The sequence below is a fragment of the Hylobates moloch genome, unplaced genomic scaffold (genome assembly GCF_009828535.3).
Source record: "Hylobates moloch isolate HMO894 unplaced genomic scaffold, HMol_V3 SCAFFOLD_1, whole genome shotgun sequence".
NCBI classification, from domain to species: Eukaryota; Metazoa; Chordata; class Mammalia; order Primates; family Hylobatidae; genus Hylobates; species Hylobates moloch.
The window spans coordinates 125,524,819-125,549,009 of record NW_026652276.1 but is presented as its reverse complement, the minus strand read 5'-3'; the positions used below and the strand labels follow the sequence as shown (position 1 = coordinate 125,549,009).

At 38.5% G+C, this 24,191-nt stretch overlaps 1 protein-coding gene across 2 annotated transcripts in view; it reads left to right on the top strand.

Annotated features, from left to right (window-relative positions):
- STK17A (serine/threonine kinase 17a) overlaps positions 1-24,191 on the top strand; it is a 39,927-nt gene that overhangs the window by 5,625 nt on the left and 10,111 nt on the right. Inside the window, exons 2-4 of one of the 2 annotated variants that reach the window (XM_058445415.1) lie at positions 1,150-1,259; positions 6,999-7,211; positions 19,346-19,490. In XM_058445415.1, the coding sequence (XP_058301398.1) occupies positions 1,186-1,259; positions 6,999-7,211; positions 19,346-19,490 (432 nt within the window). In that variant the 5' untranslated portion in view covers positions 1,150-1,185. The remainder of the gene's footprint in view (positions 1-1,149; positions 1,260-6,998; positions 7,212-19,345; positions 19,491-24,191) is intronic. The other variant, XM_032758250.2, reaches the window with a different exon arrangement.

Below are 24,191 nucleotides of genomic sequence, written 5' to 3'. Positions count from 1 at the left end.
GAGAGGCGGAGGTTGTGGTGAGCAGAGATAGTGCCACTGCACTCCAGCCTATGTGACAGAGCGGGACTCTGTCTCAAAAAAAGAAAAAAGACATCACTCCAGTGTAATTAGGCAAATACTGTACTTATGTATCAAGTACATAAAGGCACTACCTTAGGCTCTGGAAGCTATTCCCAAATGTAACAGATCACTGTCCCCTTTATAGGCAAGATGATATACCACTGGAAAGTCTTATGGGGGAAATAACATTTCAGTTGGGCTGTAAAGAATGGATGGAATTTCAGTAGTAGTTGCCATTGTCAATAAAACAGCAAGTCAGAGTGGTAGAAAAATTCAGTGAAGAGAGAATGGCAAGTAGTTCAGTATATTAAATGTCATGAGGTTAAGTTGCCATAAAACTTTTATTTAACAAAATAATAAGAGCAGTACATGTGCTAGGTGTGCTGATTATATTTGCACACCTGCTGTGTGCAGGGCACTATGGAGATAAAAAGATGAATAATAAGTGAGGTCCCTGAAACAGTCCAGCTGGGAGACATAGTACAACAAGTTGTAATATATAAGATTGACATAAATATAATAAAGGTACCAACAAAGCACTTTAACCTAGAATAAGATAGGACCTTTGACATTATTTTACTTCCCCTTTGTACTGCTCAAATTAGCATGTGCATTTTATGATGTTTACCTGAACGTTATATATTCTATTATCTCTTCACCTTTGCCTATAATCCAACAGTTGAATTTATATTTTGAATCCCTTCAATAAATGGGATTCTCTTTACCAAAAAAGGCAGCTCAAACTTCTGTCCAACCATAACTCATACCACATTACACAGTACTATAACTGATACCACATTTACACAGTACCTATATTAAAAATCTAAAAGTCATCCACGACTTTCACCTTTCCCTTCTCCTCTCATCTCTGCGTACAACTCACACCTGCCAGGGAGTGCTAATCTTGACTTTGAGTGTCTTTTAAACGTATTCTCTCTTCCCAGTCTCTACAGTGGTACTTGAGTGCAGACCTACTGCTTTGAATTATTTTATTGGCCTCTGTTTCTAGTTATCACTGGCAATCCACTCTTCACAACACTATTAGAATTACCTGTTTTGTTTTGTTTTGTTTTGTTTTGTTTGATACAGGGTCTCATTCTGTTGCCTAGGCTAGAGTACAGTGGCATGATCTCAGCAGCCCAGATGTCCCAGGCTCAACTGATCCTCCCATCCCAGCATCTCAAGTGCCAGGACCACAGGTGCCGACAACCACGCCCGTCTAATTTTTGTATTTTTTGTAGTGACAAGGTTTCGCCATGTTGCCCAGGCTGGTCTCGAACTCCTGGCCTCAAGCAATCCACCTACCTCAGCCTCCGAAAGTGCTGGTATTACAGGCATGAGCCACCGTGCCCAACCAGAATTATCTTTTTTAAACAATTATTTTCAGTATTCTAATAGGTTCCAATTTTAAGCCTGATGAAGCCCAAACTCCTTAGCAAACATACCTACCCAAAGATACTCACCCTGTCTCCCTAAGCACTGTTTTTAGGCACTGATAATGCAAAGGACTTAGGGAGCTCGGACTGGTGGGTCTCAATCAAATGTCACCTCCTCTTGTTATAATTGTTTATGTATCTTACCTTTCCCACCTCTCTGGAATATGTTTTCAGTGAGTAGTTCTGAAATTTATTCATTTCTGATATTCATCCCAAAATATTTAATGAAAACCTAAGTTCTCAGTTTTGTACCTAGTAGCGAAATATAGATGTTTTTGAAATGAAAAAATAAACCTGAAAATTATGGCAACTGTGTATTCCAGGAAGAAGTTTGGCTTTTGAGTCAACAAAAAAAGTAGATGCCCTTTGGACCTCATCAGCCCCAAGAGAACTGTATATAACCATGGCCCCTAATGTCAGGGAAACATCATTTTTTAAATGTTTTGTAGAGGACTCAATAACCTAAAGTTAAAGGTTGAGGTACAGTCATAATTTTTACCATAAAGTCATGGTAAAATATGCATGTTGGAGCCCTTTTGAGGTATGGAAGTTAGGGAATTCTGTCAATGTAATTCTGAGCATATACACTGGGACTTTGCAGCCTGAATGCTGAATCTCCTGTTTTCCTTATACAATGTGGCTGTATAGAACAGCCCCAAGAAATCCATTATTATCTCCTCTGACTCCTCCTTGAGTGGTTTGAAGGGTCCCCCTCCCACTGCACCAGTCATTTAGAGATGAAGGCATGCATGCTTCCTCAAATCATTGCGACCTGCTGTCACAATGTCAGTTTCAGTTGGTATGTGGTATTAGAACGATGGAAGAGTTTTATTCAGCATAGGATAGAGCAGGGGTCAGCAAACTACAGCCAGCCACCTATTTTTGAAAGCCTTGCAAGCCATTTTTACATTTTTTATGTTTTACATTTTTAATAGTTAAAAAAAATTAGAATAAGAGTAATATTTAATAACATGAAAATCTTATGAAATTAAATTTCAGTGTAAAAGGTTCATCGGAAGCCAAACATACCCATTCATTTACCTTTTTTGTATGGCTGCATTTGTTCTACAACAGTGGACTTGAGTCATTGCTGCAGAGACCCTCTGGTCCACAAAGCCAAAAATATTTACCATCTTGCTTGCCCGTTATAGACAAGTTTGCTGACCCCAGTATAGTACAGGATATGATGGAAAGAAAAGAATAAATCTAGAACTGTGAGGAATGTTTCCAGAAAAACAAAGGTGGTGTCAGAGTAGTCATTGGTATGAAAGGAGAGCCGTGGGAACTGCATTCTAGCACCTAAAGGAATGGGTGAGGAGCGTGAGCAGCAGATAAGTATGGGGAAGACGCCCCAGAATTTAGCAATGGCTGTTCTGTAACAGGGCTCTCAGAGTTCACAGGTTAGCAATGTGTGTGAGTCTGAGTTTAATTTGCCCTGTTAAATTCTAACTCCTGGATTTTGATTTTTCATTCTAGACTACTGACATAATTTTGAGTTCCAATTCTGTTTGCTGAATTAGCTGTCTTCCCATTCGGTCTTTAAAAATAGACTTTCAGGCTATGTAATAAGTAGTTTTTTACTTACTGCACAGTACTTTATTGCTTTGAATGTCAGGTGTGGCAACAGTAAACATTTGTGTGTGTGATATGTGTTTGAGGGCTGTTCTACTGAGTCATTTCTAATTTACCAGGAACATGTTTGCTGCCAATTATATGTTGAGGCTTCATTTCAGATGAATTTTTTACAAATTAAACTTTCTCTTCTCTTGAAACTTCAGACATGTAGGTATGAAAATATCAAATTAATAATAATTGTTTTCTGTCTTAAAAGAATTCAGAGATCATTGAGAACCTTTTAAAACTTGATGGAGATGTTAGCCTAATGATTTTGTGGGATAAAATGAAAGGTATTACTCTTTGAGGAATTCATTTATAGTTACTCTCTCCCATATCTGTAGAAGTCTTTCATATTTCTGTGAACAGAAGAACTTTGATCTGAATAAGGGTGCTGCTAGGTAGGTTGTTACCAAATTGAACAGCCATAGGGCTATGCCTAAGGATTTGTCATTCCACATTTATATTACTAATGATAAAAACATGGAGGACATGAAAATTATATTTGCAGTTAACAATAGCTGGGAAGGAAGAATTACTCAAAATTATGTCAGTAGTCTAGAATGCTAGATCAAAGCCTAGAAGTTAGAATTTAACAGGGCAGGCAAGGCATGGTGGCTCACGCCTATAATCCCAGCATTTTGGGAGGCCGAAGTGGGTGGATCACTTGAGGCCAGGAGTTCGAGACCAGCCTGGCAAACATGACGAAACCCCGTCTGTACTTAAAAAAAAAAAAAAAAAAAAAAAAAATCAAAAAATTAGCTGGGCATGGTGGCATGTGCTCATAATTCCAGCTATTCGGGAGGCTGTGGCATGAGAATTGCTTGAACCCAGGAGGCAGAGGTTGCAGTGAGCCGAGATCGTGCCACTGTACTCCAGCCTGGGCGACAGAACGAGACTGTCTCAAAAACAACAACAAAAAAAAATTTAAAAGGGCAATTAAAGCCTTGCACTTAATTTTTTAGAAAGCTTTTTAAAAAAATAGATTTAGGGGTACAAGGGCATCTGTGTCACATGGATATATTGGGTCATGGTGAAGTCTGAGCTTCTAGTGTGCTCATCACCTAAATAGTGTACATTGTACCCAATAGGTAGTATTTCATTCCTCACCCCCTTGCCACTCTCTCACCGTTTGGTCTGTTTTTCCACTCTGTATGCCTGTGTATCCATTTAGTTCCCACTTTAAAGTGAAAACAGGCAGTTTTTTACTTCCTGCTTGAGTCATCTCACTTAGGATAATGACATCCAGTTCCATCCATGTTACCGCAGAAGACATTATTTTTATGGCTGTGTAGTAGTCCATGATACATATACACACCATATTTTTAGTCCAGTCATCCATTGATGGACACTTAGGTTGGTATCTTTGCTATTGTGAATAGGGCTGTGATAAACATATGAGTGCAGGTGTCTTTTTCATATAATAATTTCTTTTCCTTTGGGCAGATACCCTGTAATGGGATAGCCAAGTCAAATGGTAGTTCTTTGAGAAATCTCCAAACTACTTTCCATAGTAGCTGAACTAATTTACATTTCACCAACAGTGTATAAGCGTTCCCTTTTCTTTGTATGTTTGCCAACATTTGTTATTTTTTGACTTTTTACTAATAGCCATTCAAACTGATGTAAAGCAGTACCTCATTGTGATTTTAATTTGCATTTTTCTGATGATTAGTGATGTTGAACATTTTTTCATGTGTTTGCTGCTGTTTTGAAAAAACGTCTGTTCATATAAAAAAATGGTTGTTTTTTTTTTTTTTTTTAGTTTTTTGAGTTCCTTGTAGATTCTGGTTATCAACCCTTTGTTGGAGGCATAGTTTGCAAATATTTTTTCCCATTCTGTAGGTTGTCTGTTTATGCTGTTGATTATTCCAAATTTTTTAGCAATCATTTTTAAAATACAGTATGAAGATACTGACTTGACAAAAATTCAAGGTGGGAAAAAATCTAGGTAGTTTATCAGCCCAATTTGAAATATGAAAAACATGTCAAGTTTTTTAACCATCAATCTTAGGTTGTATTGTTCCAAGAGCAACAAAAATAATAATGATGTAATGCTTTGATCGATTATACCTGGATTAGTATACCTGCTGAGCCATAATAGGGAGTCAACCTTATGGGGAGGTTGGCATGGTGGCACGCGCCTGTAATCCCAGCTATACAGGAGGCTTAGGCCGGAAGTCCGAGGCTGCAGTGAGCTATGATGGTGCCACTGCACTCCACCCTGGGCAACAGAGTGAGACCCTATCTCTTAAAGGAAAAAAAAAAAAAAACCCTATGGGGATGAGGATTGATTGCAAATTGGGAAAGGGAAGAGGGAGTGGCAACTAACAGATGGTGTTTGCTGTGTTCACTATCTGATAGACTGCCCTGTGGAAAAGAGTGAGGTCTGGTCTGTACTGCTCAGCAGAGGACGCTGACTGTAACCCTTCAACTGAAGTCAGGTTTAGGCTTGTAATGAAGACCTTATTAAGATAATATGTACCCAGTAGTGGAAAAGATTACCTCACAGTTTGAAATAAGACATTGGCATTTGGCGTTAGGTAAAATACTATATGATTTCTAAGTTGCCTTTCAACCTAAGGATTCAGTGGATATTTACGAGTGGTGGCTATCACAGGTTAATGATGTTTGTGTGATTAGTAATATTGATTGAGCACTTACTATGTGGCAAGTACCATGCTAAGCAATTGAAATATATTATTCTTTAATTCTTACAACCCTGTGAAGTAGGTGCCATTTGTGTCCCTATTATACAGATTAGAAAAATGAGACTTAGGGCATGGAGGCTCATGCCTTTAATCCTAGCAGGATCACTTGAGGCCAGGAGTTCAATACTAGCCTGAGCAACATAGAGAGACCCAGTCTCTTAAAAAAAAAAAAAAAAAAGAAAGAAAGAAAAGAAAAGAAAAATGAAACTAAAAGAAGTTAAATAAACCGCCTAAGGTTACTGTCAAGTGCCACTTACAGGGTTCAAGCCCACATAGGTTTAATTCCAGAGCTCATACCTTTAATCAGTATGCTATACTGAGTCCCCGGTTTACCCGCTTATTAGTGTGATGACAAATAGTAATGTATCGAGATAACACTTTGTTGTATCTGTCTTTATGAGAAAATACAACATTTCTAGCTGATGCTCCAGTTAAAATGATATATGAGTGAGATCCTTACCTTTAGAAAGTGATAGTGCTCTTTAGAGTCAATTAGTACAGTGAAATTCATCATATTAGGGATTCTGGTGACCAATTTCTATTAAATAGCATTTTTTTTTTTTTTTTTCCCCTGGAGACAGTCTTACTCTGTCATCCAGGCTGGAGTGCAGTGGCATGATCTCAGCTCGCTGCAACCTCCACCTCCCAGGTTCAAGCGATTCCCATGCCTCAGCCTCCTGAGTAGCTGGGATTACAGGTGTAGCACTACCATATCTGGCTAATTTTTGTATTTTTAGTAGAGACCGGGTTTCGCCATGTTGGCCAGGTTGGTCCAGAACTCCTGACCTCAAGTGAGCCACCTGCCTCAGCCTCCCAAAATGCTGAGATTACAAAGGTGACCCACTATGCCTGGCCTCAACTGGCTTTTTTAAAGACTTAAATCATTTTATGTATAAATGTGCAAAAAATTAAGTTATGTGTAACTGCAAAAAAATGGACTTTAATATTTGTTATTCTTTAGAAAATGAATTGTGCAGGTTTATACATTTTGTTTTATTTGATAAATTATAAATCTATAGATGTAGCCTATATAAATTTCTAAGTGATATTTCTACTTCTGTGATTGTATATGAGCTAAATTTGAATATCTACCAATGGGTATTTGGAAATTTCATTGAAATCTGCCATCTCTGGAAAGTTGTCAACTTTAACAGTGAATGTTTTTGTTTAATTTTAGGGGGAAATTTGCAGTGGTGAGAAAATGTATAAAGAAAGATTCTGGGAAAGAATTTGCTGCAAAATTCATGAGAAAAAGAAGAAAAGGCCAAGACTGTCGGGTGGAAATAATTCATGAGATTGCTGTACTTGAACTAGCACAGGACAATCCTTGGGTCATTAATTTACATGAAGTTTATGAGACTACATCAGAAATGATCTTAGTTCTGGAATAGTAAGTATTGTCTTTCTTAGATTAAGTTTGTTTGGTAGTCTACACTTCCTTTATGAGATGCCACTGATCTGTGATAATGTTGCCAGGCCTGGTTCTCTGGAAATCTCAGAATTTTCTAGATCATCTTCAAGTGTTCCTCTTACTAATTTAACATGTTCCAAATTTGCAAGGATGCATGTATATTAGCTTTTTTATTTCCATTCTTTAATGAAATTCTTCTCATAATAGGATAAAAGGTTATCTGATGATTTTATTAGAGGCATTCTTAACAAAGTAATACCAAACTAATACTAAAATAAAAGGCATTTTATAATCCTTACATGTTCTTATAGTCTGAGTTAATCTCCTTTCTTTTAGAAACAGTAGTCTTGATTCTTACTATGTTTTCAATTTAAGTAGGTAGATACAGCACAAAAAACAGCTTTGAAAAACGAAGGACTGTTCTTTCTCCTTAAGAAATCCTGGTTTCAGGCCAGGCGTGGTGACTCACACCTGTAATCCCGGCACTTTGGGAGGCCGAGGTGGGAGGATCACCTGAGGTCAAGAGTTCAAGACCAGTCTGGCCAATGTGGTGAAACCCAGTCTCTACTACAAATACAAAAAATTAGCCTGGCATGGTGGCATGTGCCTGTAATCCCAGCTACTCAGGAGGCTGAGGCAGGGGAATTGCTGGAACCAGGGAGGTGGAGGTTGCAGTGAGCTGAGATTGCGCCACTGCACTCTAACCTGGGTGACAAAGCGAGACTCCATCTCAAAATAAAAGCCTTATACTCATGCCTGTAATCCCAGAACTTTGGGAGGCCAAGGCAGGAAGGATTACTTGAGTCCAGGAGTTTGAGACCAGCCTGAGCAACATAACAAGACCCTGTCTCTTTTAAAAAATAATTAATTTTAAAAAACAAAAAAGACTTAATACATCAATAAATCCAAACAAAATGAAAAGACAAACTCAGAAAAATACCTCTAATATTCATCTAGCCAAAGCGGTTAAAGTTGCTTGAATATATAACCAGATCTTGAAAATACACACAAACACATGAGCCTCCCAGTTTAAAAAGGGTTTGGACCATAATCCCAAAAGATGCAATCCTAAATGTTGAAATTCCAAAAAATCAAAAACCCTAAGGTCTAAAATCTCAAAAATCACAATCCCAAAAGATCAAAATCCTGAAAATATAATTATGGAAAAAATAATCCTAAAAAATTCTCTAAAAGACATTTATTTGGCCAGGTGCGGTGGCTCATGCCTGTAATCCAGCACTTTGTTGTTTTTTTTTTTTTTTTTTTGAGATGGAGTTTCACTCTTGTTGCCCAGACTGGAGTGCAATGGCACGATCTCAGCTTACTGCAACTCATGGGTTCAAGCGATTCTCCTGCCTCAGCCCCCCAAGTAGCTGGGATTACAGGTGTCCACCTTCATGCCTGGCTAATTTTTTGTACTTTTTAGTAGAGACGGGGTTTCACTGTGTTAGCCAGGATGGTCTCGATCTCCTGACCTTGTGATCCACCTGCCTCGGCCTCCCAAAGTGCTGGGATTACAGGCGTGAGCCCAGCCAAATCCCAGCACTTTGGGCAGCCGAAGTGGAAGATTTTTTGAGCCCAGGAGTTGGAGACCACCCTGGGCAACATAGCGAAACCCTGTCTCTACAAAAAATACAAAAATTAGCTGGGTGTGGTGGTGCATGCCTGTAATCCCAGCTACTTGGGAGGCTGAGGTGGTAGGATCACCTGAGGTCAAGGCTATAGTGAGCCGAGATAGCACCACTGCACTCCAGCCTGGGTGACAGAGTAAGACCCTGTCTCAAAAAAACAAAAAAAAATGTATTTACATTTTAAAAGGGGATTTATTTAGGAAACATAAAAATAACTATGTATACCGTAAATTGTCCAATTATTATGTCAATTAAAAATAAAATTTTAGTACATGACATTTCATAGGCCACTTTATTTACATGCTAAAACAGAGAGTAATAACATACATGTTTTTACAAACATAATACTCAGATATACTAATAGTCACTCAAATGTAACAGTTAGGAGCAGATAAACCATATTTATAAAAAAAAAAGGTCAGCCAGGCGTGGTGGCTCACACCTGTAATCCCAGCACTTTGGGAGGCCAAGGCAGGTGGATCACGAGGTCAGGAGATCGAGACCATCCTGGCTAATACGGTGAAACCTCGTCTCTACTAAATATACAAAAAATTAGCTGGGCATGGTAGCAGGCGCCTATAGTCCCAGCTACTCAGGAGGCTGAGGCAGGAGAATGGCGTGAACCTGGGAGGTGGAGCTTGTAGTGAGCAGAGATCGCGCCACTGCACTCCAGCCTGGGTGACAGAGCAAGACTCCATCTCAAAAAAAAAAAAAAGAAATAGGTCAAAAAGTGAAATATATAAACATATATCCCCATAGTTGATAATTCTGTACACCTAGATTGATAACTGTGGTCATCCGAAATACCACGACAAAAAACCTAAGTCTTTTGACAAAATTGATCGAAAACCTCAATGGGTCATCACCACATATGCAGTTGCCCAAAGAGCCAAGATCTCAAGAAATTTTTTTTCACAAATGCAGATGTACAAAAAGGACATCTCTTCATTTATTAAGAAAGTTTAAATGTTTTTGTTGTTCTTTTTTTTTTGTTTTATTTTTTTTTTTTTGAGACGGAGTCTCCCTCTGTGACCCAGGCTGGAGTGCAGTGGCATGATCTTGGCTCACTGCAACCTCTGCCTCCAAGTTCAAGTAATTCTCCTGTGTCAGCCTCCTCAGTAGCTGGGATTACAGGTGCACACCACCACGCCTGGCTAATTTTTTTGTAATTTTAGTAGAGACAGGGTGTCACCATATTAGCCAGGCTGGTCTCGAACTCTTCACCTCAAGTGATCCACCCGCCTTGGCCTCCCAAAGTGCTGGGATTACAGGCATCAGCCACCAGGCCTGGCCTCAATGTTTTTACGTACACAAAATCAACATTGTGATAATATATTTTGATGGAGTCAAATTTGCAAAATATTCATAAAATGAATTAGAACTCTCCTCAAATTTTCACCCAATTCATACTTCCGTTATTGAAAATAATGCGAAGATGAAATGCATAGCATAGTGAATTGGTGCTATATGTGAAGGGGCAGAAGTTGTACATGATTGAATAATTTGGCAGGAAAGATTTCTTACATTTTTCACCCGCATTTTCACTTCTATAACCTTTGAAACACCTGCTGCGCTTGTATTTGGACAGTGGTTGTGATCTACAAATTTTGTAAGTATATGTTGTCCACCTGAAAGCCTGGTTATTGCTCAGCCATTGCAATTCAATTATTTTCTGCTTTCAAAGCACCAATAATAATTAGCTTTTAAACCATTAGGCAGCCTTGTATGCTTAACTTGATCACATCCTTTTTTGAAGGAACAATTTCATAGATCTCTTCCATTGTATTGTAAGGAATACAGTGAGAAGGAATGATATTGGGCTTCCCCAGTACCAAATCTTTATTAGGCTTCTCCAGAGAGACAGAACCAATAGGATATGTGTATAAATATGAGAAAGGACTTATTAGGAAACTGGCTTATGTGCTTATGGTGACTGAGAAGTTACACAATAGGCCTGCAAGCTGGGCACCCTGGGATGCTGGTAACATGTCTCAGTCCACGTGGAAAGGCCTCAGAACCAGGGAAACCAATCATTAACTTTCAATCCAGGCCAAAAGCCTCAGAACCCTAGGGAGTGGGAGTGTAGGGAGCAGGGGTGGTCAGGTGTAAGTCCTGGCATTTAAAGGCTGGAGTTCTGATGTCCACGGCAGCAAGAGAAAAATTGGTCCCAGCTCTGAGAGAGAGACCAACTTGCCTTCTATGTTTCTTCTAATTAGATGGTGCCTGCCAACATTGAAGGCATCTCTTTCCTACCTAGTCCACTTGGACTCCCACACTAATCTCTGGAAACACCCTCACGGACACGCCCAAAATAATACTTTCCGAAATTTCTAGGTATTCTTTAATCCAGTCAAGTCAACGACTGAAATTAAGACCATAAATCCACCCCTTGTCAGTTTGGCACCCATAATGCATCTCCTTTAAACTGTACTTAATTTCCAAATAAAGACAGTAACAAGATAATAGTTCCACCTAACATGATGCACCTACCATGATGCACCTAGCCTGCATACAACTGAAAACACAGTGGAAATCCCCTCCCTAGAATTCAATTTTCAGGATTTCAACAGTCGAGATTTTAATTGTTCAAGATTGTGATTTGGGGATTTTAGACTTTAAGGATTTTTTTATCTTTCAGGATTTTGATCTTTTGGGATTTTGACATTCTGGATCATGGCATCTGTGATTGTGTCTTTCAGGATTGTGATCAGCTCTGGTTTAAAAAAAATGAACAAATGATATGAAGAGAAATTTTCACAGACATATATGAATGTAAATTGCCTATATACAGATGAAAATATTTTTATTTTTATAATGTAAATTTTAAAATAAGTTGTGAATTTCCACCTATCAAACTGGCAGTGATTATAAACAAAAGTGATATTCATTGATTGAGCCATTTTAGTATAACTTTTCTGGAGGACAGCCTGAAGTATGTATCAAAAGCCTTAAAAAATATATTTTAACCCAGCACTTTTACTTTTAGAAAAATTTTTTAATGGTACATAATGGGGTCTCACTATGTTGACCAGGCTTGTCTCAAACTCCTGGCCTCAAGCAATCCTCCTGCCTCAGCCTCCCAAAATGGTGGGCTTATAAGCGTGAGCCACCATGCATGGCCTAATTTGACTTTTATTAATTTTTTCACAAGGAAATATTAGGCAGTTTTGCAAAGATATGTTACCAAAATGTTCCTTATGGCATTCTCTATGTAGCAAAAAGGTAGAAATAATCTAAATGTTTGTTAGAAAAAAGATTGGTTAAATAAGTGATGTCACAAAGTGGATTACTGGGCAGTCATTAAAAAGCTAAGGTAACTATAAATATATAAATATATTGTCAAAGGTTTAAAATATTAAGTTTAAAAAAGCATGTTACAAAATAATGTGTATGGCATTACATTGTTTTTATTTAAAAGTTTATAGCGGGTGAAGTCTAGATGGCTAAAATATTAAGCATGTTACTCTTGAGAGTGTAATTCAAAAACATGGTGTTCGTATATTTTAATTCAATAATTTCACTTGTAGGAATCCCTTCTAAAGAAATAATACGAACATGAGAAGCACAAAAGTATTTGTCACAATGCATTTCTAATTTATGATAGTAGAAATATCCAAAAATGGCAGAATGGTTAAAAGTTTTTTTAAAAAATAAGTTTAGGAATCTCATATGGAAGCCCGCTGCTTACCAAGGATTTGTTTTTTTTCTGTTTATTACAGATGGGGTTAAGGTAGAATTGGAAATTGATGCAGAAAAGACCACCTGAAATTTCTCTCTCCAAAATCTCCTCATTCTTGCAAAACCTGCTCTTCAGCGTTTCATCCTGGGACCCATTTCAGTTCTTCCAGTCTTCACCCGACTCCTGACTTTTTTCTTCCCTTTTCTTCCCTTCTCCTCTTTAGTAGTTAATTCAACTCCTCTCTTACCAGCACCTCACATTATTTCCCTCTTCCTCTTGGTCATCCTCTGCAACTCATTTGCCCGTTTGAAACCCAGAATGCATGCTGTGTGTCCCTCCTCCTGTGCTGCCACACATTCTTGGAAGGACTTGGATCATTTTTCATCTACTTAGTACAAGTGTAAGAGTTCCATCCTCAGCTAAGCTCATGGTATAGCTTGGCAAGTCTGTACCTAATCTCTTATGTCCTTTTAACACTCCTACCCCCTGAGCTAATCAGTATCTTTACTGTGTCACCTACTTCCTACCTTTCATGAGATACCTAGCCTTTTCTCCCCCATATGGAGAAATCAAGGCCATCAGACACACACTCCCCAAGCATCCCTCCCCTCTTCCTCTAATATCTGTCCTTGTTGCTCTCATGCCCTTCCTTGCTGTTCGATGGAAGAGATTCAGCTAATTATTTCCAAGACTGAAACCCTTATTTAAGTTCTTTAATTCTCATCCTTTCTGTTCTAGGACCTGTGTTTTGTTTTTTTCGTTAAGTTTTGTAACCTCTTCTAGAGTTTCAGTCCCTCCTCCCATGGTGGTTCTTTTCCCTTTGTCTTCTAATATTTCAGTCTCTTCTATGCTAAAATTCCTTCATCAGCTTTGACTCTTATGTCTTGCGTTTCTCTTTTCCTTACTGCTATACTTCTTGAAAAAATAGTCTGGATTTATAGCATTCCTCATCTTCCAGTTTTCTTCTACTTCATTGATCCACTCATCTGTTCATGGGCCAATACCCCATTCACTTTTTAATCTAATGCCATCTGCTCTTCTAATACTTTGATGAGGTCACCAGTCCTGTGTGCCAAAATTAGTCTCCTCATTTTAGTATTCATTCCAGTTCTTGCTCTCTTTAAACACTTGATATTATCCCTTCTTTCTGGAAATCATGTTCTTCCTTGGCTTTCACAGCCCTATTTTTTTTTTAAATCTCCTCCTCCTCTCAGAGCCTTTTATCATTTTCTACTATATAAATGTAAGTGTCCCCCACAGTTCCATCGGCGTTACTGATGTCATACGTTTATATTTTATACATTTACCCTGGATAACCATCTATTTTTGTGGCTTCAGCTATCATTTACATGCGGATTATTTCCGAATCTTTGTTTCCAACCTCAGCCTCTTTCTCAAGCTCCAGCTGCCTGTTGCGTATGCCTGTGTCCAACTGCAGATCATTATTGGTCAATATATCAGTATCAATGCAGTCCATAGCAGTCAGTATCAGTACTCCTGCATTGCCCTATTAAGGCCTGTTTTTCTTTTGTTTAGTATCCCCATCTGTTTCATTGCTCAAGCTAGAAACCTTGAAGTTATCCTTAATTCCTTTATCCTCTTTAACACTCATATACAGTATAATGAATTACCAAGTCTTCCACTTAAACCTCTCCAGTAGCTTCTCAGCTGGTCACCCTGGTTTCAATCCTGGGAAATCCCTCCTGCTACTGTTAGATAAGTAATAAAAATATAGATTTGGTGATATTATTCCTTTGCTTAGAAACGTTTGGTGGCTTCTGTTTCTTTGATGATCAGGGTTTTTTTAGAACAAAAATCAGTATGAATTGGCCAAAAATTTTTATGTTCTACATTTAGTTTGAAGAGGAAGTCTTAGAGATATACTCTGGATACTGAGATATCAAAATTCTCAGCCACATCAATAGATTGTTGTTATGGAAACAGGCAAGTTATGATCACTGCATCAATTAATCATTCCTGAAGCACCTGCCATGTGCACTATATACTAATAGGTACTGATAATATAAAAAGTGAAAAAACATAGCCCCTTATCTCCAGGTGCTAAAAGTCTAGCAAAGGAAATAGATATGGAGGTTGAACATTCTTAACCCGGAAATGAAATGTCCCAAAGTTTGAAACTTTGAGCACTAATATGATGCCACAGTAGAAAATTCCACATCTGACCTTATATATTATCCCAGAAAGACGCTGACCACAGCTGATGAGATCACCTTTATAGGAATTAAGGATGCTAAGGATAGAATAACTATGCTGGGGGCTGTGCTAATGCAGCAGGTGTGTGTAAGTGTAAACTTGCTGTGATTCCACGTGGTGGCTGAGAGTGACACCTTCACTTTCTGATGGTTCAGTGTACACAAACTTTGTTTCATGCACAAAATTATTTAAAATATTGTATAAAATTACCTTCAGGCTATGTATGTAAGTTGCATATAAAATTAAAATGTATTTTGTGTTTAGACTTGGGTCCCTTCCCCCAATATCGCTCATTATGTATATGCTAATATTTCAAAATGTGAAATCCCAAATGCTTCTGGTCCCAAACATTTAAGAGAAGGGATATTCAGCCTATAAATGATTGCAGCAATGTTGATGATTCACTAGGAGTTCTTACTAGTTGTTGTGTGAACTAGAGTATAATAGTCAAAATGTATCAAGCATTCACTATGTGCCAGGCACTATGCTAAGTCTTCCAGCTTTATATATATTACTTATATGCTTTATTTACACTGTTTATAAATTTTAGAACACAACTTTATATATAAGAAAAAAATCAACCTTAGGTTGTGCTATATTACAAATAGCAGAGCCAGAATTTAGTCCAGGAGTGTGAGATTCCAAAGCTTCTGCTTTTATCCATATACTGTGCTCCTTTACTCTGCCTGGGAGGTTAGGGAGTGCTTCCTGGAGAAGGAGGCATTTCACAGTATATATTAGGCCATCATTGTACTCTGAATTTTTTGAGTTGTTTTCCCCTCATCCTGTGCTCTTCTCCCTGACTTCTATTCTATTCTCCTTTACCTCACCCTACATTCTTGGCACACTGCTTTTTTTTTGTCATTCCATTGTCTTCTTCCATGCACTATTTACGACAAGAAGTCTGTGATCATTCTCACCTTGGTTCACCTATAAATGTGCCTTTTTAAAGATTTTCCCTTTCTCACTGGTTTTTAGCAATTTGAGTATGGTGCCTTGGTTTTATTTGTATTTACCCTGCTTGGAGTTCATTGAGCTACTTAAATTTTTTTGTTTATAGTTTTTATCAGATTTGGAAATTTTTCAGCCATTATGTTTTCTAATATTTTCCTACCCCTACCTCTCTTCTCTTATTCCTTGAATTACAGTGTATTAAACAGCTTGATGTTGTCCCATAGATCCCTGGGGTCCTGTTTGTTTTGTTCAGTCTTTTTTCCCTCCCTCTCTCTCTCTCTCTCTGTGCTTCCATAGACAGCTTATTTTGCTGCATCTTAAAATTCACTGATTCTTCTGCAGTGTCTGATCTGCTATAAAGACTATCCAATGGGTTTTTCATTTGAGATACTGTATTTTTCACCTATGAAAGTTCCTTTTGGTTCTTTTCGTAACCTCCATCTCTTATATGATTATGTTCATATTTTACTTTAAATCCTCGAGCATCTTTATAATGCCTGTTTTGAGGTCCTTATCTGCCAATTCCATCATCTCTGTCATTTCTGGGTCTGCTTTTATTATTTTTCCTATTGGCTGTGAATTGTAATTTGTGGCATTTTCAGATATCTAGAAATTTTTGGTAAAATGACATACATTTGGAATGTTGCAGGGTTGAGTAGATTTTATCCCATTAAAGAATGGTGAAGTATGTTTTGGCAGTCATTTAAATTACTTGCAGATCCGTTTGGTTAGGACAGACCCAGAACTAGGTTAGCCTTGATATAAAGGATGGCCCTCCCAAAGGAGTCTGTTCATTGCCCCAGTGTTTAGAGTGGCTTTTCTACTCTAGCTTGACAAAATTTGAATGTCTTACCTTGTTCTTTGTGAACACTGGGAATTTCTCAGCCTTATAATTTTCCAGAGTTATTTTGTCTAAGACTTCAAAGTACTATTGAGCAGATCTCTGCAGCTCCCTCCTCTCTGGTACTCACCTGCCAATTCCAGCTGTCTTAGCCTTGCCAAACTCCCAGTCTGTCTTCTCAGCTTAGCATGGCTGCTGCATTCTGCTTCTGCTTGGGTTCCTCCCCTACCCTGTACCACTGTCCATAAATTGTTACCAAGTAGGAAGATTGGAGAGCTTATCTCTTCTCACAGCTCATGGTCCTACACCTGTTGTTCTAATGCCTGAAATAGTTGGTTCATATGCTTTAATTTTCTAGTTGTTTATAGCCAGAGGGCAAGTGCCATGCCATTTGGTTGGATGAGGAAGTAGAAACTTGCCCTTTAATGAGTGTACCATGTATTTTTCACACAATGTGCCCTCACACATGTGCTCCCTCTATCTGGGATGTGCTGTTACCATTTCATCTAGTGGACTTCTAGTAATCCTTCAAGGCTCAGAATAAATGTCATCTTTCCAAGATTTTTTTTTTCTACTTCCTTTCTAATTAATTGCTCAATTGCTAAGTTATCAAGTCATTTAATATATAATTTCACATATATATTAATGCATATGTGTTTGTTATTTAAATATCTTTCATTTTTCTCTTCCCCACTAGAGCTTGAAGGACCAGACATACTTACTTGTAATTATCTTTCTATCTCTAGGACAGAGCATAGGGCCTAACATATTTGATGGTTTGTTGAATTTGAATAATGAGAAAGTAAAGATCCAAACTGGGCCTCAGAGCAGGACAGAAATGGAAATGCTAGTTTAGATAGAAAAAACAGTGTGTTTCGTTTGAGGCGGGAAGCTATGATACAGCCAAGGTGCAGGCAGCTAGGGAAACTCAGTTACTCTTAGCTTCTAAACATCAGTTATATGGTTCTGAATAATGTTGGTCAAAAGATAATCATCTCACAACTTTCCAACGACCACTAGAAAGTTGAAATTTTAAAGTTCTAAATGTTTTTTGTAAAAGTAGTTTTTTACAAAACTTTTTTTTAAACAGTTTTTTAACTAATTTCCCAGTAAAATTTTTTGGTTAAAAGTAGTGTTGCTTTAAAGATAGAAAAAGCAAAGCTATTATAGGGCTTCTCTAGCTTCCATGTGAAGGAAAGTACTTTGTGTAAAATAGTTAATATTATATTTTCTGTTACTATACTTGAGAGATGCTTTTAACATCTCAGGTTGTTCTTTAGTGAGATCACATTTAGTGATATTAGTTAATATGGTATTTAGTTTAGTTAATGGGTAAAATCCACAGTTAAGCAGGGTTATGTGATTATATGTTGTACCAAGAGAAATGTAGTCTCTTTTTTTTTTTTTTTTTTTTTGAGAGGAATGAATGTCATCTTAATGGTCACTCAATCTAGCTTTTCAATTTTCTTTTTTTTTTTTTTTGAGATGGAGTTTTGTTCTTGTTGCCCAGGCTGGAGTGCAATGGCCTGATCTCAGTTCATTGCAACTTCTGCCTCCCAGGTTCAAGTGATTCTCCTGCCTCAGCCTCCTGAGTAGCTGGGATTACAGGCATGCACTACCATGCCTGGCTAATTTTGTATTTTTAGTAGAGACAGGGCTTCTCCATGTTGGTCAGGCTGGTCTCGAATTCCTGATCTCAGGTGATCTGCCTGCCCCAGCCTCCCAAGGTGCTGGGATTACAGGTGTGAGCCACTGTGCCCAGCCTCAATTTTATTATAGTAGTCTATATTTGAAATACATACTTGAAAATTTTCACAAAACTGTAGTTAGCAGTATATTTTGTGCTTATGTAAACTACTTAAAATTGTTGAGAAAACCAAGAAGGAACCATTTGTTAAAGCAAGAATGCGGCCAGGCATGGTGGCTCACACCTGTAATCCCAGCACTTTGAGAGCCCAAGGTGGGTGGCTCACGAGGTCAAGGAGATCGAGACCATCCTGGCCAACCTGGTGAAACCCCATCTCTACTAAAATACAAAAAAATTAGCCGGGGGTGGTGGCGCACGCCTGTAGTCCCAGTTACTTGGGAGGCTGAGACAGGAGAATCACTTGAACCCAGGAGGCAGAGGTTGCAGTGAGCTGAGATTGCACCACTGCACTCCAGCCTGGTGACAGAGCAAGACTCCGTCTCAAAAAAAAAAAAAAAAAGCAAGAATGGGTAACTTTATAGTGTAAAGAGACTAATTGCTCTTAAAATTTAGGTAAAGAAATCCTTGTATTTATGTAAATTGATAGTAATGGGCTGAGGAACTCAGATGACAATAAACTGCAATTAAGAAACTGTTTCAGCCAAAATGCAGTTCTTTATTTCAATTGAGGAACACAGTTCTGTTACCAGCAAATTGTGGCCTGTATGTGCAGAGGGCTTAGTAAACTGTACATTATATTGTGGTGCATCTCGAGCTACTTGGGACTGAGTTGGCTCAGCCTATACTGTGTTTTGATTCAGGGTGTTAAATCCATACTGACAGTTATACAGGCTGGGTATGATGGCTTATACCTGTAATCCCAAAACCTTTGGAGGCCAAGGTGGGAGGATCGCTTGAGCACAGGAGTTTGAGACCAGCCTGGGCAACATAGTGAGGTCCCATCTCTATTTTTTCAAAATAAAAATGCATTTTTTAAAAAAGGTATACAGTTGCTGCCAGACTGTAATTAATTTACTCTATAGTTTTGGTGTAAGTGTTTGCCATTTCTTATGAGTTATATATTACTTCAATTTTGCCCTTCTCTAGTGCTGCTGGGGGTGAAATCTTTGACCAGTGTGTTGCAGACAGAGAAGAAGCCTTTAAAGAAAAAGATGTTCAAAGACTTATGCGACAGATTTTAGAAGGTGTTCACTTTTTACACACTCGTGATGTAGTTCATCTTGATTTGAAGGTAAGATTCAAATTACAATTTTGAGATTGCTAAAGAATGACATTCAAGACATAAAATATTTAACAGTGATTTATTCAAACATGTTTCACGTTTGTGTATTATTAGGTAACAAGGATATTAGAATTGAGTCTTTACTCCTATCCTCTAGCCAGTTAGTTTTGTCAGAGAGATAATGCACACATGTGTACATGGAAAGATACATAATAATACAATGCCAAAGAAAGGAACTCAAAATATGACAAGACAGAACTTGAACTAGATCTTTTGAAAAGTTAGGATTTAGATAAGTTGAGAAGAATAAGAGAAAATTGCCTCACAAGAGTTAGGAATATTTGTGATGTGTTTGGGAAAAAAAAATGAAATCATTTCACTGGAATTGAGAAATCAATTAGGAGATATTAAAAGCTGGGGAAAGGCTGGATTCTAGGGGTTTCATATGTCATGAAGACATAGATGATTTTTGAGCCAGGAATATTCAAGAAGCAGTGTTTTGGAAAATAGGCAGCAGTAAATAAATGAGAAAATTAAAGAGATTAGAGGCAGGTAGATTTCTAATTTAAAATCGTCAAAGACAGAGAAGAGGAAGGAAAGAAAGACAAAGGACGGTATATCAGTTATGTTCCTTTCAAGTGATCAAGGTGCCAGCTGAAACCAGGGTAAGCAAAACAAGGAAATTTTAGTGGCAAACAAGTCCAGGGATAATTCTAGCTTCAGTTACGACAATATTCAGGGCTCAAAAACTGTTGCTAGTACTCAGTTTTTCTCCAGCATTCAGCCCTGCTTTCTTTGAATGACAATAAGATGGTAATAAAGTAGATGCTAATGTTCAGCCTTGCAGCTACCTGCAGACAGCAGGAAAGTCAGTCTCTGCTCACAGCTCTGTCCAAAGTTCTGAGATTCACTCTGATTACACCAGCGTAGATCAGTATGGAACTAATAAGTGTGCTGGTGGGTATAGGGCTTTGGCTTGCCATGCCAGTGTCATCAGTGTCATAGGCTCCAACTCTGGAGGAAGAGGTATAACCCTTTCTACCATCCTAACCTTTACGTGGACTGAGTGAAGAAGGGATGGATTCTCAAATCAGTTCTGTTTCTGAAAGAACAAAGAATGGGTGCTCAGGAGACAGTAAAGGTCCACTATGATGATTCTTAGTATATTCTTGCAGGTGTCTGTGGTAGGCAAGGTTAAGATCTCTGTTGATTTTCTGATGGTTACTTTCATATCAAGTCCAGATGCAACTGTGGGAAAATGAAACATTCCTCAAACAGAGAACATGCCACAGCGACCCTAGTTCCTAGTGTTTATTCCATTTACAAAGATGGCCTTACTGGCTAGAGGAAATAGGGTTAGGAAGGATGGTAACCTGAGAAGGCTGAAGCCTCTGGACCGCCCCCAAAAAATTTTCCCATCCTGAACTGCAGGGTTATCTCACACCACGATCATCTACTGATCTACCTTGACCTCTGCTGTAATATCCCCTCTAGCAGAAAGTAGATGCTTATGGCAGTGTTCTCTGACCCAGACATGAATCAGAATCACCTGGAAGGGCTTGTTAAAACAAATTGCTAGGCCACAACCCTAAAGTTTCTGATTCAGGGTAGGGCAAGGCGAGGCTTAAACTTCAGGCCAGGGCCACTTTAAGAATTGCTATATGGCCAGGGCCGGGCGCGCGGTGGCTCACAATCCCAGCACTTTGGGAGGCCAAGGCGGGCGGATCACAAGGTCAGGAGATCGAGACCATCCTGGCTAACATGGTGAAACCCCGTCTCTACTAAAAATACAAAAAAATTAGCCAGGCATGGTGGCGGGTGCCTGTAGTCCCAGCTACTCAGGAGACTGAGGCAGGAGAATGGCGTGAACCTGGGAGGTGGAGCTTGCAGTGAGCCGAGATCGTGCCAGTGCACTCCAGCCTGCAGCCTGGGGGGCAGAGAAAGACTCCGTCTCAAAAAAAAAAAAAAACAAAAAAAACAAACTGATAATCCCAATATGTACGGTAATTTTGAATTATTAGGCTATTTAGTCTCCATGCTGGTTAAAATGGGAAACTCCTGTCCCTGTGACAGAAGTTAGTTGGAAGTTAAAATAACTGTTATAGTTGCTTCTATTAAGGATATAATTGATGCTATGGGAAATACACTGTTTGGCTTTGGTGCAGAGCCTGAATGATCAATTTGCCAAAAGACTGATTCACTGAAGACTGTCAGCCAAATATCTTAAACTGAGCTGGGAAATTTCTTGGGATGGGGGAAGGAGTAGCAGATGCAGATTTAGGAGTCTGTAAAAGTATGAGTCCATACAGCCACAAAAATAGAAAAAACAAACCATGATTAAGAGAAAGCCCATTCATTTAATATATAAAATGTTGCAGAAATTGCAAATCTGAGAAACAACAACCCTGGCAAAGTCAGAACAAAACCAACTGAAAGTACCAAAACAGTCTCAATAATTTGGTGAATTAGTCAGTCAGTAGAGTGGCCTGGTTTTAGTCCTGTCAGAGGGAGGGAGGACTGACCAAAAATAGCACAAAGAAATCTGGTCTTAAAATCCATTGCTCTTTTTTCTTCAAATGGTGTTGTACTGGTTCAGTCTTTCAGCAGTGTTAGTACAGTCAGCCCTCTGCATCCAGGGATTCAACCAACCACAGGTTGAAAATATTCAGGGGGAAGAAAATTCCACAAAGTTCCAAAAAGCTAAACTTGAATTGGCCCCCCACCGAGTATTTCATTGAATCCACACAAATGAAGTGATGTGTGGTATTATACTAGCTATTCTGAGTAACCTAGAGATGATTTAAAATTTACAGGAGGATGTGCTTAGGTTATATGCAAATACTATACCATTTCCTATCAGGAATTTGAGCATCACAGATTTTGGTATCTGCAAGGAGTCCCTGAACCAATCCCCACCAGATACCATGGGACAACTATACTAGGATTCTATCACTAACTTTTCCACCTAGTTAATGCTCATGGTTAAAAGTAGACTAGAAGGCGGCCAGGTGTGGTGGCTCACACCTGTAATCCCAGCACTTTGGGAGGCTGAGGTAGAAGGACCACATGAGCCCAGGAGTTTGAGACCAGCCCAGGCAACATAGTGAGACCTCGTCTCTACAAAAAATTTAAAAAATCAGCCAGCCATGGTGGCATGCGCCTTTAGTCCCAGCTACGGAGGAAGCTGAGGCGGGAGGATTGCCTGAGCTCAGGAGTTCGAGGCTGCAGTGAGCTATGATTGCACCCCTGCATTCCAGCTTGGGAAACAGATCCTGTCTCAAAAACTTTTTTTATTAAAACATTAATTTCTAAAAATTAATTTCAAAAAAAGTAGCCAGAAGCTGGGACTTTCCGTATGAGATTTAAATTTAAGCAGGGGTAACAAAAACATTCCTAAACAGCCCCCCAAATTAATTTAGACAGGATTATTAACCTATTTCTCTACTCTTGCCTGGGTTTTAATAGTTAATGTACTAGAACTTTAATTGTCTGATAAAATGTTCCTTAAAACCCTTTCCATGATACCCTAAGCCTTATTGAGCAGGTTAACCTCAACTTTACAATGATCTTAGCCGCTAAATCTTCTCCAGTGGTGATTGTTCAGTAAATGTAAAATGGATTATGTACAAAGATGAAGTTACTGAGATAAATAAAAGACTTCCCTACAGCCACCATCTATTTATGGACCGTCTGCAGGTTTTCTGCTTATTCCACTGTCATCACCTCTCTATTGATTGACCTTGCTTCTTTCTCTCCCTCACTACCTGGGATTCATACATTTTAAATAGAACTAGGTTTTGTGTGCCACAACTTCTTTATCATGAACTGGAAGGAAGTTTAACTAAATTGTAAATGCTGAGGTACTTAGCTTTGTTTTCAGGACATGTATTTCAGCTTATTGGAAGTAGATATATTTCACCATCGAAGAACTAACAGAGATTATAGTCCTGTAATTGTACATATATTTCATTTAGAGAAGCAAAATCTATTTTTAAAAATAGCCCTGTGGTCAAAATAGGTCACAGTTAGTTGGTAAAGGCCACATAATAAATATTAACTGAAATCCCATGAAATAGCTCTGATTTTATGAGAAATGTGTTTATTCTAGCAACCTCTCTCTCAGTTGTTTAACTTCATATTTAGAAAGTCTCTCACATTGGTGTATCATAGATGCATGTAACAGGGCCTAGACTTCTCATACAGTAAGATTTTAATAATTTGATCACGCTAATTTAGGATTTACAACATTACCATCAAACCAATTAGTTTTTGCATAGTAACTAAAGAAAGCATTTCTCAGGGAATATAAAGTGTAAACACATAAAAGGGAAAAACATTTAAAATATTTTAAGGGAACAAATGGTATTTAAGAACATTCATAGAATGTACATGTTTACTAATCACAAGAAAATCTCAAGATTTGGTGAAGATTTTCCCTAGCAGTATTTCACCTGGCATTTTGTGTGTACTCAAAAGGGCAAAACATTCAATTATGAATATGTATCACTGAACCAAACCCCTCCTTATCAAATTTGCCTGAATAACAGACATTTTGTGGTGACTATAGTTTTTGTTTTGTTTTTTGTTTTTGACAGGGTCTTACTCTGTTACCCAGATTGGAGTGCAGTGGCACTATCTCGGCTCACTGCAACCTCTGCCTCCCAGGCTCAAGTGATCCTCCCACCTCGGCCTCCCAAGTAGCTGGGACTA